The sequence below is a fragment of the Belonocnema kinseyi genome, chromosome 4 (genome assembly GCF_010883055.1).
Source record: "Belonocnema kinseyi isolate 2016_QV_RU_SX_M_011 chromosome 4, B_treatae_v1, whole genome shotgun sequence".
NCBI classification, from domain to species: Eukaryota; Metazoa; Arthropoda; class Insecta; order Hymenoptera; family Cynipidae; genus Belonocnema; species Belonocnema kinseyi.
Window position 1 is genome coordinate 142,653,666 of NC_046660.1, and position 13,269 is coordinate 142,666,934.

General features: G+C 31.1%; 2 protein-coding genes across 2 annotated transcripts in view; both read left to right on the forward strand.

The window, feature by feature from the left end:
• Nucleotides 1-454: 454 nt before the first annotated feature.
• Nucleotides 455-13,269, forward strand: part of LOC117171976 (transcription initiation factor TFIID subunit 12) — a 174,585-nt gene continuing 161,770 nt past the window's right edge. Inside the window, exon 1 of the mRNA XM_033359673.1 lies at nucleotides 455-558. The gene's annotated coding sequence lies outside the window, so the exon portion shown is untranslated. The remainder of the gene's footprint in view (nucleotides 559-13,269) is intronic.
• LOC117171142 overlaps nucleotides 11,304-13,269 on the forward strand; it is a 38,949-nt gene continuing 36,983 nt past the window's right edge. The window contains exon 1 of the mRNA XM_033358196.1: nucleotides 11,304-11,931. Within this exon, the coding sequence (XP_033214087.1) occupies nucleotides 11,304-11,931 (628 nt within the window). The remainder of the gene's footprint in view (nucleotides 11,932-13,269) is intronic.

Here is a 13,269-nt window from a genome sequence, read left to right on the forward strand (position 1 = left end):
TAACATTCGCGGTCAAAAAATAAATTCACTATAATTTCCCAGTTTTCCAGGTTTCCTGGTCCAGCGTCCAACCTGCACTGCATTATAGAATTACCTTTAGTCAGAACTTTCCCACTTGACTTCAATTTCATTTTATTTGACACAGATACGTCATTTGTTGTCAGCAGAAAGAAGTTATGAAACACATGACCTAAAATTATAGTTAATCCGTATTTTCCTTTAACGATCTTCAGCATTATTATAATACATTTTATAAGGCTTCAAATATTTATACACCTGAAAAGTACAAGAAATTTGTATTCTTAGATTTTGCATTTTAAAATCCCTTACGTTTGCCGCCTTTCTTATCCAAGATGGAGAAATTAAGCGGTGGGTGCTTATTGGTTCGGTTTTTTTACTTGCGCGTGGCTAGACCATGTATTTATTAGATCATGGCATTACCGGTCCATTTCTATATGTCGATGGTAATTCTCGAGCATTGCTATTCCATTCATGATCCAAATAGCTCCATTCAAATAAGTCAAGCTAATGAGTTTGCAACTGTATCACAATTGAGAGGTAAGAAGTTTATTTAATGCATTTCATTTTGTATCAGTTTGTTGGATCATGATTTCGCATGTATGCATAATGGGCATTAATGTTCATGCCATTAGTGGGAGTATATTTTCCGCCGACTTTTACATGCAGAGGAATATTGATTCAAAAGCTTTCACATTTCTGTAAGAGACTAAGTTTAAACATCGATTTTTTGAAATATAAAAAAGTGTTATTTCACTACGTTGATCACTGTCGCAAAAAAAGGGATCCATAATTGTCGGTGCATAATTCCAATATAAAAAACATAGTGTACAACATAGCTAAGAGATTCATATATATAGACGGACGCTGTTGTTTCAAAGGAATATAATATAACCTCTTCAACTTAAGTTGTTTTGCTAACAAACTGTTCTAGAAAAGCTAGAAATCGATATTATAGACAGGCGTAGACACATTACCACTGTGAAAAAATATATGCCGGAAATCCTAAAAAAGGGGACAATATAAACTTCACTGCCATATTTTTAATAAAAAAAAATCAATCTCAAAATATTGAAATTGGAAGCTACACTGTAAAAAATCTTTTAGTAATTTTACCACTTTCAGAGTTGGTACGAATATGACCAACTACCAAAGTAGCGTTTTTAAGTAAAACAGCGACTATCCACACTGTAAAAAACTAAAAAAATTCACGGTTGTTATTGGTAAAATTACACAGAAAACTTTCTGTACTATTACCACTTGGAGTCTGGGGATAATGCAATTTGAAGGTTAGGGTTGCGAATGAATTTGTAATTTTACCACTCCTATCATGGGACTATTGCAAAAACATAGTACAACATTTTAGGAATATCGATAATTCGTGTAATTGTGCACTTTCTTTTTTAATAAAACAAAAAGGTGTTGTAAAATTCCAAACTTTTGGAAAAATTGGAACATTTTATAAATAGGACAATTATGAAGTTCGGCAATAATAGAATTAAACTCGAGTCCTGGCTGAAAGCGGAAAATCAAAATTGCGAACGCGGCGGGAATCGTCAGCCATTCGCCATAACTGCGCGCACGTGCGTTTGTCGAAATGTTTTTTGTTGTGTCACTTTGTGCTGTTTTATTCAGCTCTGGGTTTATAATAAAATCGTTTTCGGAAAAAATTACATCATGGAACAAATGATGTTTTTTAAGCAGCGACCGATCATGCAATTAACGAAATCCCTGATATTGACGCCAATTGGCATGCAGAAGACGACTTTGATCCAATTTAATTTTTATAAATTCGAAGAAATGCTATTTTTACAATAGAATAATATGAGAGTTTATTTTTATAATATTACACATTTTTCTCAGGAAATTTTATAATATAAATTAATTTAAATAACATTTTATTATTTTTCAACATTCTTATTAGCGTTTGTAATATTTCTGATTTAAGTAGAATATTTTCAATTTTTGGTACAAATACAATCATTTCTGGGAATTTTCCAGTAATTTCCAGTAAGAATACCATAACCTACAAATATACATCTCATTTTTACTTTTACAAAGTGAACTGTATAATCGCATAACCTAAAAGTGAAATTACAAACTGAAGGCAGTTTTTAATTTTTTCTCGTAAAAACGCTTCTTTGGGAGTAGTAAATATTACGTCCCTCTCTGAAAGTGGTACAATTACAAGGAATATTTTTTACAGTGCACTTTCATTGGGAATATACCTTTTAGGTTATGTAATATTCCAGCATTTTGTAAAATTGTACAAAACAGTGCATTTATAGGTTATGGTATTTTTAATTTATATATTATGGTATTTTAACAATAAATATTCCTAGTACAAGGAATTCGAAAAAGTAATAAGCCCTCACAGCAAGGATATCCTAATTATGTCCAGAGATATCTTGTGGAGACCTTCGAAGATGGCGATCTCGCCGATAGTCTCAGGACATTTTTCGGATATAATATCCTACGCAAAATACGCCTAAAGGGTTGCTATGCTGGCGCCAGTCTGGGCCCCTAGCAGCAGTTTGCGTACCTACCGGGAAGCGATGTAATGTGCGCCACCGTATGTAAACAAGTACTGACAATTACGTGTCGGCATTAATCACTGCGATTTTTTAAAAATTAGTTTCATTTAAAGTATGAGTCGAAGGTATTGTTGTGTCGTGGAATGTCCTAAAACAGAAAGTAAAAATCCGGAGTTGCAGTTTTATCGGTTTCCAAACAGACCTTGGCAAAGAGAAAAAAGGGAAAAATGGATTCAAGCTGTCAAACTATTGTAAGTAAACACACATATATATATATTTAACAGTAAGTAAAAAATATTGCATTTACCTTATGATTACCACGGTTTAAATTAAATTCCTTTCCTCAATTTACAAGTAAAGTTATCTGCTTTCGATGAGATAACCTAAAAACTAGAAATGAATGTTTGACAGGTTTAACTGCGCTGTTTAAGGGCATGTGATACTTACAGTTTCCCTGGCATTTTTTCCACAAAAATGAAAATTCTTAAAAACTGAATTCGGAAATGCTATAAAATATCATAACGGATGTCCCTGGACTCTTTTTTGAGGGTTAATATAAAAAAAATATTGTGCTAAATAAAAATGTTATGCATATGCATAATTTGGAGGTTACGTCGATTTTCATCTCTGCCTTTCCGATAATCTGGAAATTATTTATGAAATAAACTTTTTTGATTGCCTGCAAGCAAGGTTAGTTCCGGGAGATTAGTTACTATGTTTATTTGTAAGTCCAAAGTTTTCGGCCAAAAATATTGTGTAGTTTGGAAGTAATGCTCGGGCGAATTGTAACACACATAACCTCGAAATATACACACACGTTGTTAGCAATATTAAAAATTTTTGAATAAAAAAAAACAAAAAAAGTGTGTGGAGACGTCCGTTAGCATGTTTGCTATCATTTCCTATATTTTGAAGGCAAAATATTTCTTATCCTAGGAAAAAAGGCGGGGGAATCTAACACTCAAAAAATCGATACTATTTCGTAAGCGCTATGCAAAGTAATCACATTTTGCTAAATTAAAACTTTTTTGTATTAACCTACAAAAGCAGTGTGTGGGGACGTCCGTTAGCATGTTCGCTATCATTTGCCAAATTTTTAAGACCAAATATTTATTATTCTAGAAAAAAGCAGGGGGAACCTAAAACTGGTAAAATCGACAATTTTTTAAGTATCACATGCCCTTAACGGATTTTATAGTTTTCTTAGCTAAAAATATAACCTACGTTGCAAAGTCGTCTTTTTTAGTTAAATTCAACTGTTTTTGATTAAAAACTTGCTATATTTTCGATTGCACATTAATTTTTTTAAATGAAAATCTAACTTCAATTTTTGGGTGATCATTTATCTTTTTTAGTTGAAAATTAATCCTTTTGGTGTAAATATCAACCATTCCAGTTGAAGATATATCATTTTTTTTAATTAATCAGTTTGGTTAAAAATTAATTTTTTAAACTGAAAATTGAACTATTTTTTTGAGAACCCATGTATTTGGTTTAAAAATATTCTTTTTTGGTAGAAAATTAATCTTTTGGGATAACAATTCAATTATTTCGTTAAAAGTGCATCTGTCTTTTTGAAAATAAAATATTTTCACTTAAAAAGCTAGGGATTTAAAGTGGTTTAAATTGAATTGATTATTATACATTTAAATTAATTATATATATTCAAGTATAAGATGAAATAAAAACAATTTTTAATGATTATTTTTATTAATGGACTTCAGAGAAAAAATCAAGAAATAATTAAGCGTGTTTTTAATACTATCTCATTATTTAATAAATCGATGATGCTAATATGTTTGAGAATATCTTTCATGGTAATTTATTAAAAAAAATTGTAATTACAAATATTAATTGAAGCCCTAGAAAGTGAAAAAAACATTATTCATTATACAATTAAAAAAAAATGTTTTTCATGCAGAAATGACAAGAAGAAACCTTGGAAGCCTACAGAAGGATCACGAATTTGCAGTGCTCATTTTGTAGATAACAAAAAAAGTGAGCATCCAGAAAGCTGCTCATACTTACCAATAATTTTTCCAAGTGTGTATAAAAGAAAATCAGTATCTTCGTCATCTTTAGAGCGAGGTAAACGACGTGCAAAGCGTAATAAGAGAAAAGAAGTTAATATCTCTGTCCCCACCTTAGCTATAACTACTGATTCCAATGCGATTCACAAAGATAATTCCGAAATATGTGAAAAAATATATTTGTATATTTTTAAGAACTATTTAGGAAAAGTTTACCGACTTTTGTCTAAAACTTGTTACGGACATATTTCTAAAAAAAAACTAATTTTTAAATATATTAAATATTATCTCATTTAGAGTTGATTTAGCACTTTATAGTGTATAAATTATTGTTTGTTTCGTTTGAAATAGAATTCAAAGGTGCATTCTATAATGAAATTTAAAGGGAAATAATGGACAAAGACTGTTTTTGAAGTGAACGTGAAAACCTGTGATTTTGTACAAATTTAATATTTTTTTCTTATAAAACTACTGTACTCAAAATGTGAAAACTTTATACGATTAATTGTGGTACCATTGTCCATCAGAGTCTACTATAAATTTATCCATAATTTTTTTGATAAAGTGATTATTTTTGTCAGTTAGCAAATTTGTGAAAAAGGCACTTTTTAGAAGCCTGTAACTTCTTTTTGGGACCTTCGAAAAACCAGAGGCGTGGAACCTCATTAAATTCCACTACTATCCACTCGGTATGCATAGCAATAGTGTTTTGCTTCACTTAAAAAACATTTAGTTAAAAATTTCACGATACGAAGGTTATTCTTAATAGGTTACCAGAACAATGATTTGCTACTGAAAAATTGAAAAGTGTGTAAAACTATTCAAAATAATAATGGCTTTGAAAACCATATAAAAAAACTTCATACCATGAACTATTGAATTTATTTATTTTTATATCATTTTTGTCAAATTTGCCATCCGGGTCGATAATAGTGAAATTTAATTATATGTCAAGTGTCTTATTTTTCGCAGGACACAGTAATAAGTTACGCGTTTCTAAAGAGTTATTTTTTTTACAAATTTTCAAACGGACAAAGATCATTGTATTATGAATAAAATAATGTATCGATAAAATGCTAGATTTTGATGCACAATTGTATAACAATTACTGTGTTAAGTTTTGACATTTTTCATATAGTAGTTTAATAAGAAAAAAAAGTCTAAATTATACAAAATCACAGGTTTGTACATTAACTTCAAAACAGTTTTTGCCCATAATTTCCTTTTGAATATCATTATCGAGTGGTAAAATTAAATATTTAAAGTTTACATAATAATTGCATCGTTCCTAGGTTCAAGTTAAACATATGCTTTGCAGCTTTGTCTGTTTAAAGCCATTTATAAATGTGTGTGAGAAACGCCATTTTTTGGCATTCGTGTACCTTTAAATATAATTTTAAATTACCACACAACAATTGATAAATTTTTCAGTAAAAACTCGACTTTAAATGAACTACTATTTACTATGTTTAAAAGTCAGATTTTATAAATAACTTGGCAGCACGATTCTAACTAAATTCAGTCGACTAACCTATTTAAATATAATTTATTAAGCTTTTTTTTAGCGACAAAATGGCTTTTCATTTTATCCTAAACTATATAAAAAATGCTTTTTCAGTAAATTTTTACAAAATGAAATTAACTTTCGAATTTAATTCATTTCAGAAATTTCAAGCGTCCAAAACGAGTCGTTGGAAACTCATCGAAGTATCGAGTGCCAAACAGATCTCTATGTGGAAGAAGAAAACAGTAACAATGACATTAGTTGTAATGTTTTGTCGTGTTGGAATGGAGATAACAATGGCTCTACTCAAACAGAAATACATGTTCGCCAACCAGTCCAAAAAAGTAAAATTATTATTGAAAAAGGAGTTCCCAAAGTTGTAAGCACGAAAGACACTAAATGTGGTCCAGCTTTTGAAACAGCTCACGGATTTATGGGCTTTCTTGATATCAAGTCAGACACCACTATGAAGCAATTAGCTGGAGTAACATTTGCCTTTTTTTGTACTCTCTTTGGCTTTATCAAATTCGGCAAAGATGGACAACCTCTTTATTACAGAAAACTTAGAAAAGAAAACAGACTTCTGCTTTTCTTAATGAAGAGGGCTGAGTACATGGGCTTTTGGACACATGTCGTCTAGGTGTAATTTCTCTGAAAGTTTTGTGAAAAATATGACCTATGTGGTATGTCTGGGTTGGGAAAATAACGAGCTGTAGATATGTGTAATCAAAAGTGAAATAATTCTTATTATATTAAAAATATGATTGGTCAAAGTTATCCTATTTTTGAAGGCCAATTTCTCAACTTGTAATGATTATGACGAAAATTGAATGTCGCATAAACGTAGATAAAGTCTTTCTGAAAAGATTAAGATTTATGAAAGAATTATTTCTTTTAAGTAAATACTAAAAAACATGCATAAAAAAAGCATTTTTGGGTTAAATTTAAGGCAAGTAACTACCGATCCTAGCGGCAAAGTGCTACAAAGAGCGTTAGGCACGCCCACGCTGTTGTACTCAATGCAATGCATACCCTTTACCTCGCCCCGGAAAGTTGCAAGGCCCGTAAGGTCACTAATAGCTACGCAAACTGGAATTCACATCTGGCACCATTCTCAAGAAAATATTCTTGGATTCATTCATGAATTTTCTCTTTGGCACCAATGAAATGAACGAAATTTTAAAGTTCCCAAAAAATATGATAAAAATAATACTCTGACGCTCAACGGATTTGGGCGTTTCTTGAAATTCTGATTCGAATGATGTATACTTTAAGGGCTCACTTTTTGCATGAAACATTGACATAATAAAGATTATTTCGCTTTTGTTAACACTTACAAATAGCTCGTTATTTTCCTAATTCAGACAAACCACATAAGTCATATTTTTCACAATACTTTCGGAGAAATTACGCCTAAACGACAAGTCTCGAAAAGCATAACAATGCAATCCAAGCATAACACATTATTTATAATTGTCAACAAGGCTTTCATATAAAATACTCGTGAGAAGTGGAAATAAAGTTTGAAATTTTGAAAATGTTCTGTATGAATTATCGTCTGATCGAAGCATATCATGGAGATAGTTTCGAAATATACTGAAATATTGCTTTAGAAATTTTAAAACTTTCAAAAAATAATATTTGATAAACTTCTTTTTGTTGCGTTCTTCGCTTTCGCAAGCTTAAATATTCACAACTTTCTAATTTACAAATATGGAAAAAGTAATTCAATTGGGTAGAATTAAGTGAATTTAGAAAAACTCAAAAGAAATTAAAAGAACTGAATAGGATGTACGATAAATTAATAAGATTTCAGGGCGAATTCCAAATGAATTATACAAAATATTTGAAAATCTCTCAGATCGTCACAAAAAATTGTATGAAATCCATTAAAATTTTAAAACTCCATAAAATTATTAAAACTCTTGGAAATTCCTCGAAATTGTTTACATATCTTGAAAATGAAATGGAATATTTAAAAATATAAAATATTGAAATTATATTTTACGACTGCATGGAAAATCTATTGAAGGACATTGATATTGGTTAAATCCCTCAGAATCATAGACAAACTACCGATAGAAATATCTGACTTTTCTCTATCGAAATAGCCTGGCCCATTTGGGACTATAAGCAGAGTTGATTTGAAACAATTTAGTCTGAGAGATAGTCTGAGAGATTTGGGTCCTTTTAAGAGTGGTGCGACGTTAATATAATGTTCCTTTTGTATGCGTCACGTACCGTGCGGGCAGAGTTATTTACAGTAGTTGGCCGTCGGTAATCCGACTCTCCCTTTTTAAATTTCTCTTCAAATTATTACACTTTTTTTTAATTTAATGAATTTTCTCATTATACTGATTTATAATTATAACTTATATGCTAATATACCATTTCCTAGTTGAATTAAAAAATTTCTTTTTGGCGTATCTCATTCCATTTACGAGAAACGTATTAATTCCAATTTTAAGCATTTAAAAAAAAGATATCTGAAATCATCGAAACCCGTAGATTGCGAATTATTATGTTTTAGGCTGTTAACTATGAAATTAAAAAAAAATCTACTTCTAAATTTTAATCCGAAAGCTTAACGAAGGACCCTTGAGTGTCGACTACTCTATTGATATAGCCCCTCTGCTTGTTATTTATGATAGAATTCATATTTAAATTTCAGCCTTTCTGCTTTTTATTTATGATCGTCTTTCTATTTCAATTTCGGAAAGGACATTTTAAAGCCTCTAAAACATTTAAAAGAACTACCTGGACCTTTGAATATATCTACCTGAGTGCTTGCGGAGAATTTCTCTGAGCTTCTCTGATCCTAGTGAATCTTTAGAATATACTGAGAGATTTCTTTCGGTAGGGCAGCGTTTAAAAATCTTATTATAGATAATGTTACATATTTTGAAATATTTTAAAACCTCGTACTTCCTGTAAAATCGTTTCATATCCTCAGAAATTCTAGACAATTGTTTACCCTAAAGTAAGGCAAAAGCTTTAAAATTACATAAAAGTAATGAAATCAATACAAAAAATGCCTTAGAATGTTTTCAAATCACGTAAACTACTTCTAAGTAAAAAGCTGGTAAAAATGTCTTCGAAGTTCATAAAATACCCGAAACTCTTGGAAATTTCTTCAAATTATTGTAATCTCTTTCAAAGTTCTCAGAGTCTTTATAAATTTATAAATTTTAAACAAATTTTTTAAAATATTTGTAAGACTTCAAGATAATTCGAAAATGTGTATAGACGCGAAATGGATTGTGATTAACCCACGAATTAATGTATTGGATAAAAAGTGACGAATGTTATTTTTTACATCATCCTTTTGCAAAATATATTGTTTCTTTTTGAAGTCAACTTTGTTTTACGACTACTGTTTCAACTGATAATCAGCTCATTCACCTGACGCACGACAATTTTTATGTCCGATTGAATTAAATATGGTATTTTCGAACTGCACATTTCATTTGTTAAAATGTACTAAGGAAATTTTTAGAGGTACCTTTTTCGAACCACACTATTATGTATAGAATACATTATTCATAATTTTAGTATTAATAAATTCTATAAATTTTAAACAATTCGCCAGCCTAACGCAGCAATGTTTCACAAATAAAATGTTAATTACAACAAATTACGCCTTGTGATGATTATTCCTAAAATTTAGAAAATTAACAGGCTAGATCCTTTATGAAAAACGTACGGAAACGTCCGCCGGTCGTTTGCCAGTTCAGAACCAGCCACTACTGGCCGCGTATAGATGCCCAGTACAGCGACTTCAGCAATCTGTACTAGGCTAGCACTGCTAGCACAAAATTTAATAATTGATATTGATATTAAAAACATACTTGGTCAAAGTTACCCCACTTTTGAAGAATAATTTCACGGTTTGTAAGGATTATTTAACAATAAAAAAATAAGATTCTTATATTAAAAACAACTTTCTCTAGTAGAATGAGAAATTGCAATCCAAATTTGTATTTGATATCAAGTATATTTCGAAATGATCTCCACCATATGTTTCAATCAGACGAAAATTGAAAAAGAGCATTTTCAACGTCTCAAACGTTATTTCGACTCCTCACGGTCACTTAATGAAAAAATATTGTTAAAAATTATTACTTGTGTGGTATTCTTGGATTCGTAATAGTGTTAGAAACCCGATAATAAGCGTTAAATTCAGAAAAATTAAGAATTTGTATTCCTGAATACGCGATTTTTCCTCCATCTAAAAATCCGTCAACAGGAACAGAAAAAGTAAAAATCCTATTCCTCTCAATCGATTTAGTAAAGTTTAACGGAAGCATTTATTTAACCTATGTTTTATTATTAAATATTTCTATAACTTATAAATTCGAAAAGAATTCGAATTTCTATTTATTTACATTTTAATAATGTATTTAAACGTCTTAAAAACTGCATAAAAGAAATATATTTAAATGTGTGAAATAAAATAATTTTAACTCTAGAGAGGCGGACTTGAATTGATTAAATTAAATTTTCAAACCTTATATTCCACGTGAAGCAATTAAAACAATTTATTACACATATTTTGTGAACTTATTAGAAGGAATTAAGTAATCTCGAAACATGAACACTTTTGGGAATAGAAGGCACCTATGTAAGGTTATCTGTCGGTACATTTACAAGGTAGAAAATACGGGGGAATAGGAACTTATGTGACTAAGATTGACAATATTGACCGATTTTTATCAACCTTTTTTTGATTTACTCAGAATAATATAACGATGCTAATGCAGTGTATTAAAATTTTATTAATTAATATTGTATAAAATTCAGATTTTGCTCCGCTGTGTCTAATCTCAAACAATGGGAAGGTCTCGCGAGGCCAAAAACCGTCCGCTCGACAAACCACCACCCGCCGCAAGGGTAGCGGTTTTCAGACAATGCCTGACCCAAGGTGACGGTCCCCTGATGATGACTTTCTCCCAGGAAATTTTTTTCAAACTTTTTTTGCTACGTACCCTTTTTTTCTGAAAATATTCCAACTATGATTGGCTGTCAACATTTTTTTTGTCATTAACAAGCCCCACCCTTTTGGGCGTGCTTATCATATTTCTGTCTCTCTCGCACACTCAACTCAGAGTTCCCACGCTAGTACACAGCCCTCTTCAGTTAAAATTGGGAATTTATTTTTGTGCCCTGGCATGTCTTTTTCAAATACATACCAGTACAGCATCTGATATCATTTACGAAATGTTGGAAACGATTTCACTTCAGACAAAGACTTGGATATTCTGGCCACCGCAAGAAAGTGTAAAAAGAAATATCCCATTGGCGTTTCATATGTATCCCAGTTGCAGATGTATGATTGATAGTACTGTGTTGAGAACTGAAACGCCACCAAGTGTAGAGCAAAGAGTACTTATGTATTCAAGTTATAAAGGATCGCATACGATTAAATACCTCATAGCTGTCACACCAGATGGGTATATTTGTAAAATTTCAAAAGGTTATGGAGGTAGAACTACCGATAGCTTCATTACAAATGACAGCGGGTTTTTGAAGTTAACAGAGCCAGGCGAACAAGTTTTAGCCGATAAAGGTTTTCCGCAAATTAAATCTGAGGTGCATAAACGGAAAGCTACACTTTTAATTCCTCCTGTTGCATCTAATCCACAATTTACAAACGAAGAGGTCGATGAGTCATGCAACATTGCTAGTGTCAGAATTCATGCGGAAAGAGCGATCCAGCGAATCAAGCTGTCACGAATATTAAGCCCTATTCCGGTGCATTTGTTTCCTCATATAGATGAAATAATGCAAGTTTGCTCAATTATAGCTAATATTCAACGTCCTTTAATCAATGAGCGCTGGACAAATGGTAAATATATTATTTATTAACATATAAATAAATATACTTCATTACTTAACAATTACCAGGGTAGCCACTGTACAGGGAATATTCCAATGTTTCATGTTAAAATAAAAGAATGTCTGAATACAATTTTTAAGGCTCCAACAATTAATAATTAAAAGTATTTGAATTTCAGCAACTTTTATAGTAAAATGTTTTAAATTAATAAACTGTGCAAATAAATTCACTCCACGTTAAAAAAAAACTACCTACATATAATCTTTTAAATTTAATAATAATTTACTGTGGAAAATTTTAAGAATGAAAATCTTTTAATTTTATGAAAATTGAAAGCATTTCAAATTGCAACTTTCAAAATTTCATTTGTTCAATCTTTAAAAATTTTAATATTTCACATCGAAAGCCTTATTATTTAAAAATTATAAATTTAGGATTGCAGATTTATAAAATATTAAAACTTTCATGTAGTTTGTAATTCGTGGAATAATAATTAGACAGCAATGATAATTAAAAATTTTCTAATTTAGAATTTCAAAATAAAAACTTAAAATTGAGTTATATTTGACTGTTTATTTAAAGTGAACGAATGCTGAATTTTTAATGTTTTAAGTTTTTATTTAAAATGTTTAGACATTTTTGTATTATTTTTTTTAGCTATATTATAATTTAATTATTATTATTATTATTACACCATTAAGCCATTTCCCTTTCGGGGTAGGCGTGACTCACTCGGTAGGGGAAAGGAGTAGTGTGGGGAAGGGATAGAGATTTTTCAGATTGATCCAGAATTCTCGTGCTATTTAAGTAAAAAACACGTTCGTTCCGCAACACTGCTCCGACCCAGGTTGCTGATCAATCTCTCTATCAATCACCCTAAGCGAAGAACCTCACGAAGTCGTTATGTAAGGTTCCCCACTTGGGTCCATTAGTAGCCAAGGTCTTTGTTTCAGGCGTCATTCACTCTACTGACACTCTTTTTATTAACTATTTGCCGCCATACTTTCCTGTTCTGGCATACTTCTCTAGCTTCTTTTATGTCCATGCATTTTTTCATGCAGACTCTCGTGTTTCTGTGACTTCTTATGTCTCTTCTAACTAGGGTCACATTCACACATTTTAACCATTCTTTCCGCGGTCTACCTCTGGGCACGCTGCCATTTACTTTACCTTGAAACACTTGTTTCGTTAGTCGTTCATTTGGCATTCTCTCAACATGTCCGAACCATCTTAACCGATTTTTTCCCCATGTGTCTACTAGCGTCTCTTCTGCACCACATTCTTTTAGAATTATCTCGTTACTTACTTTGTCCATCAGGGTTTTCCCACATATTATGCGCATGAATC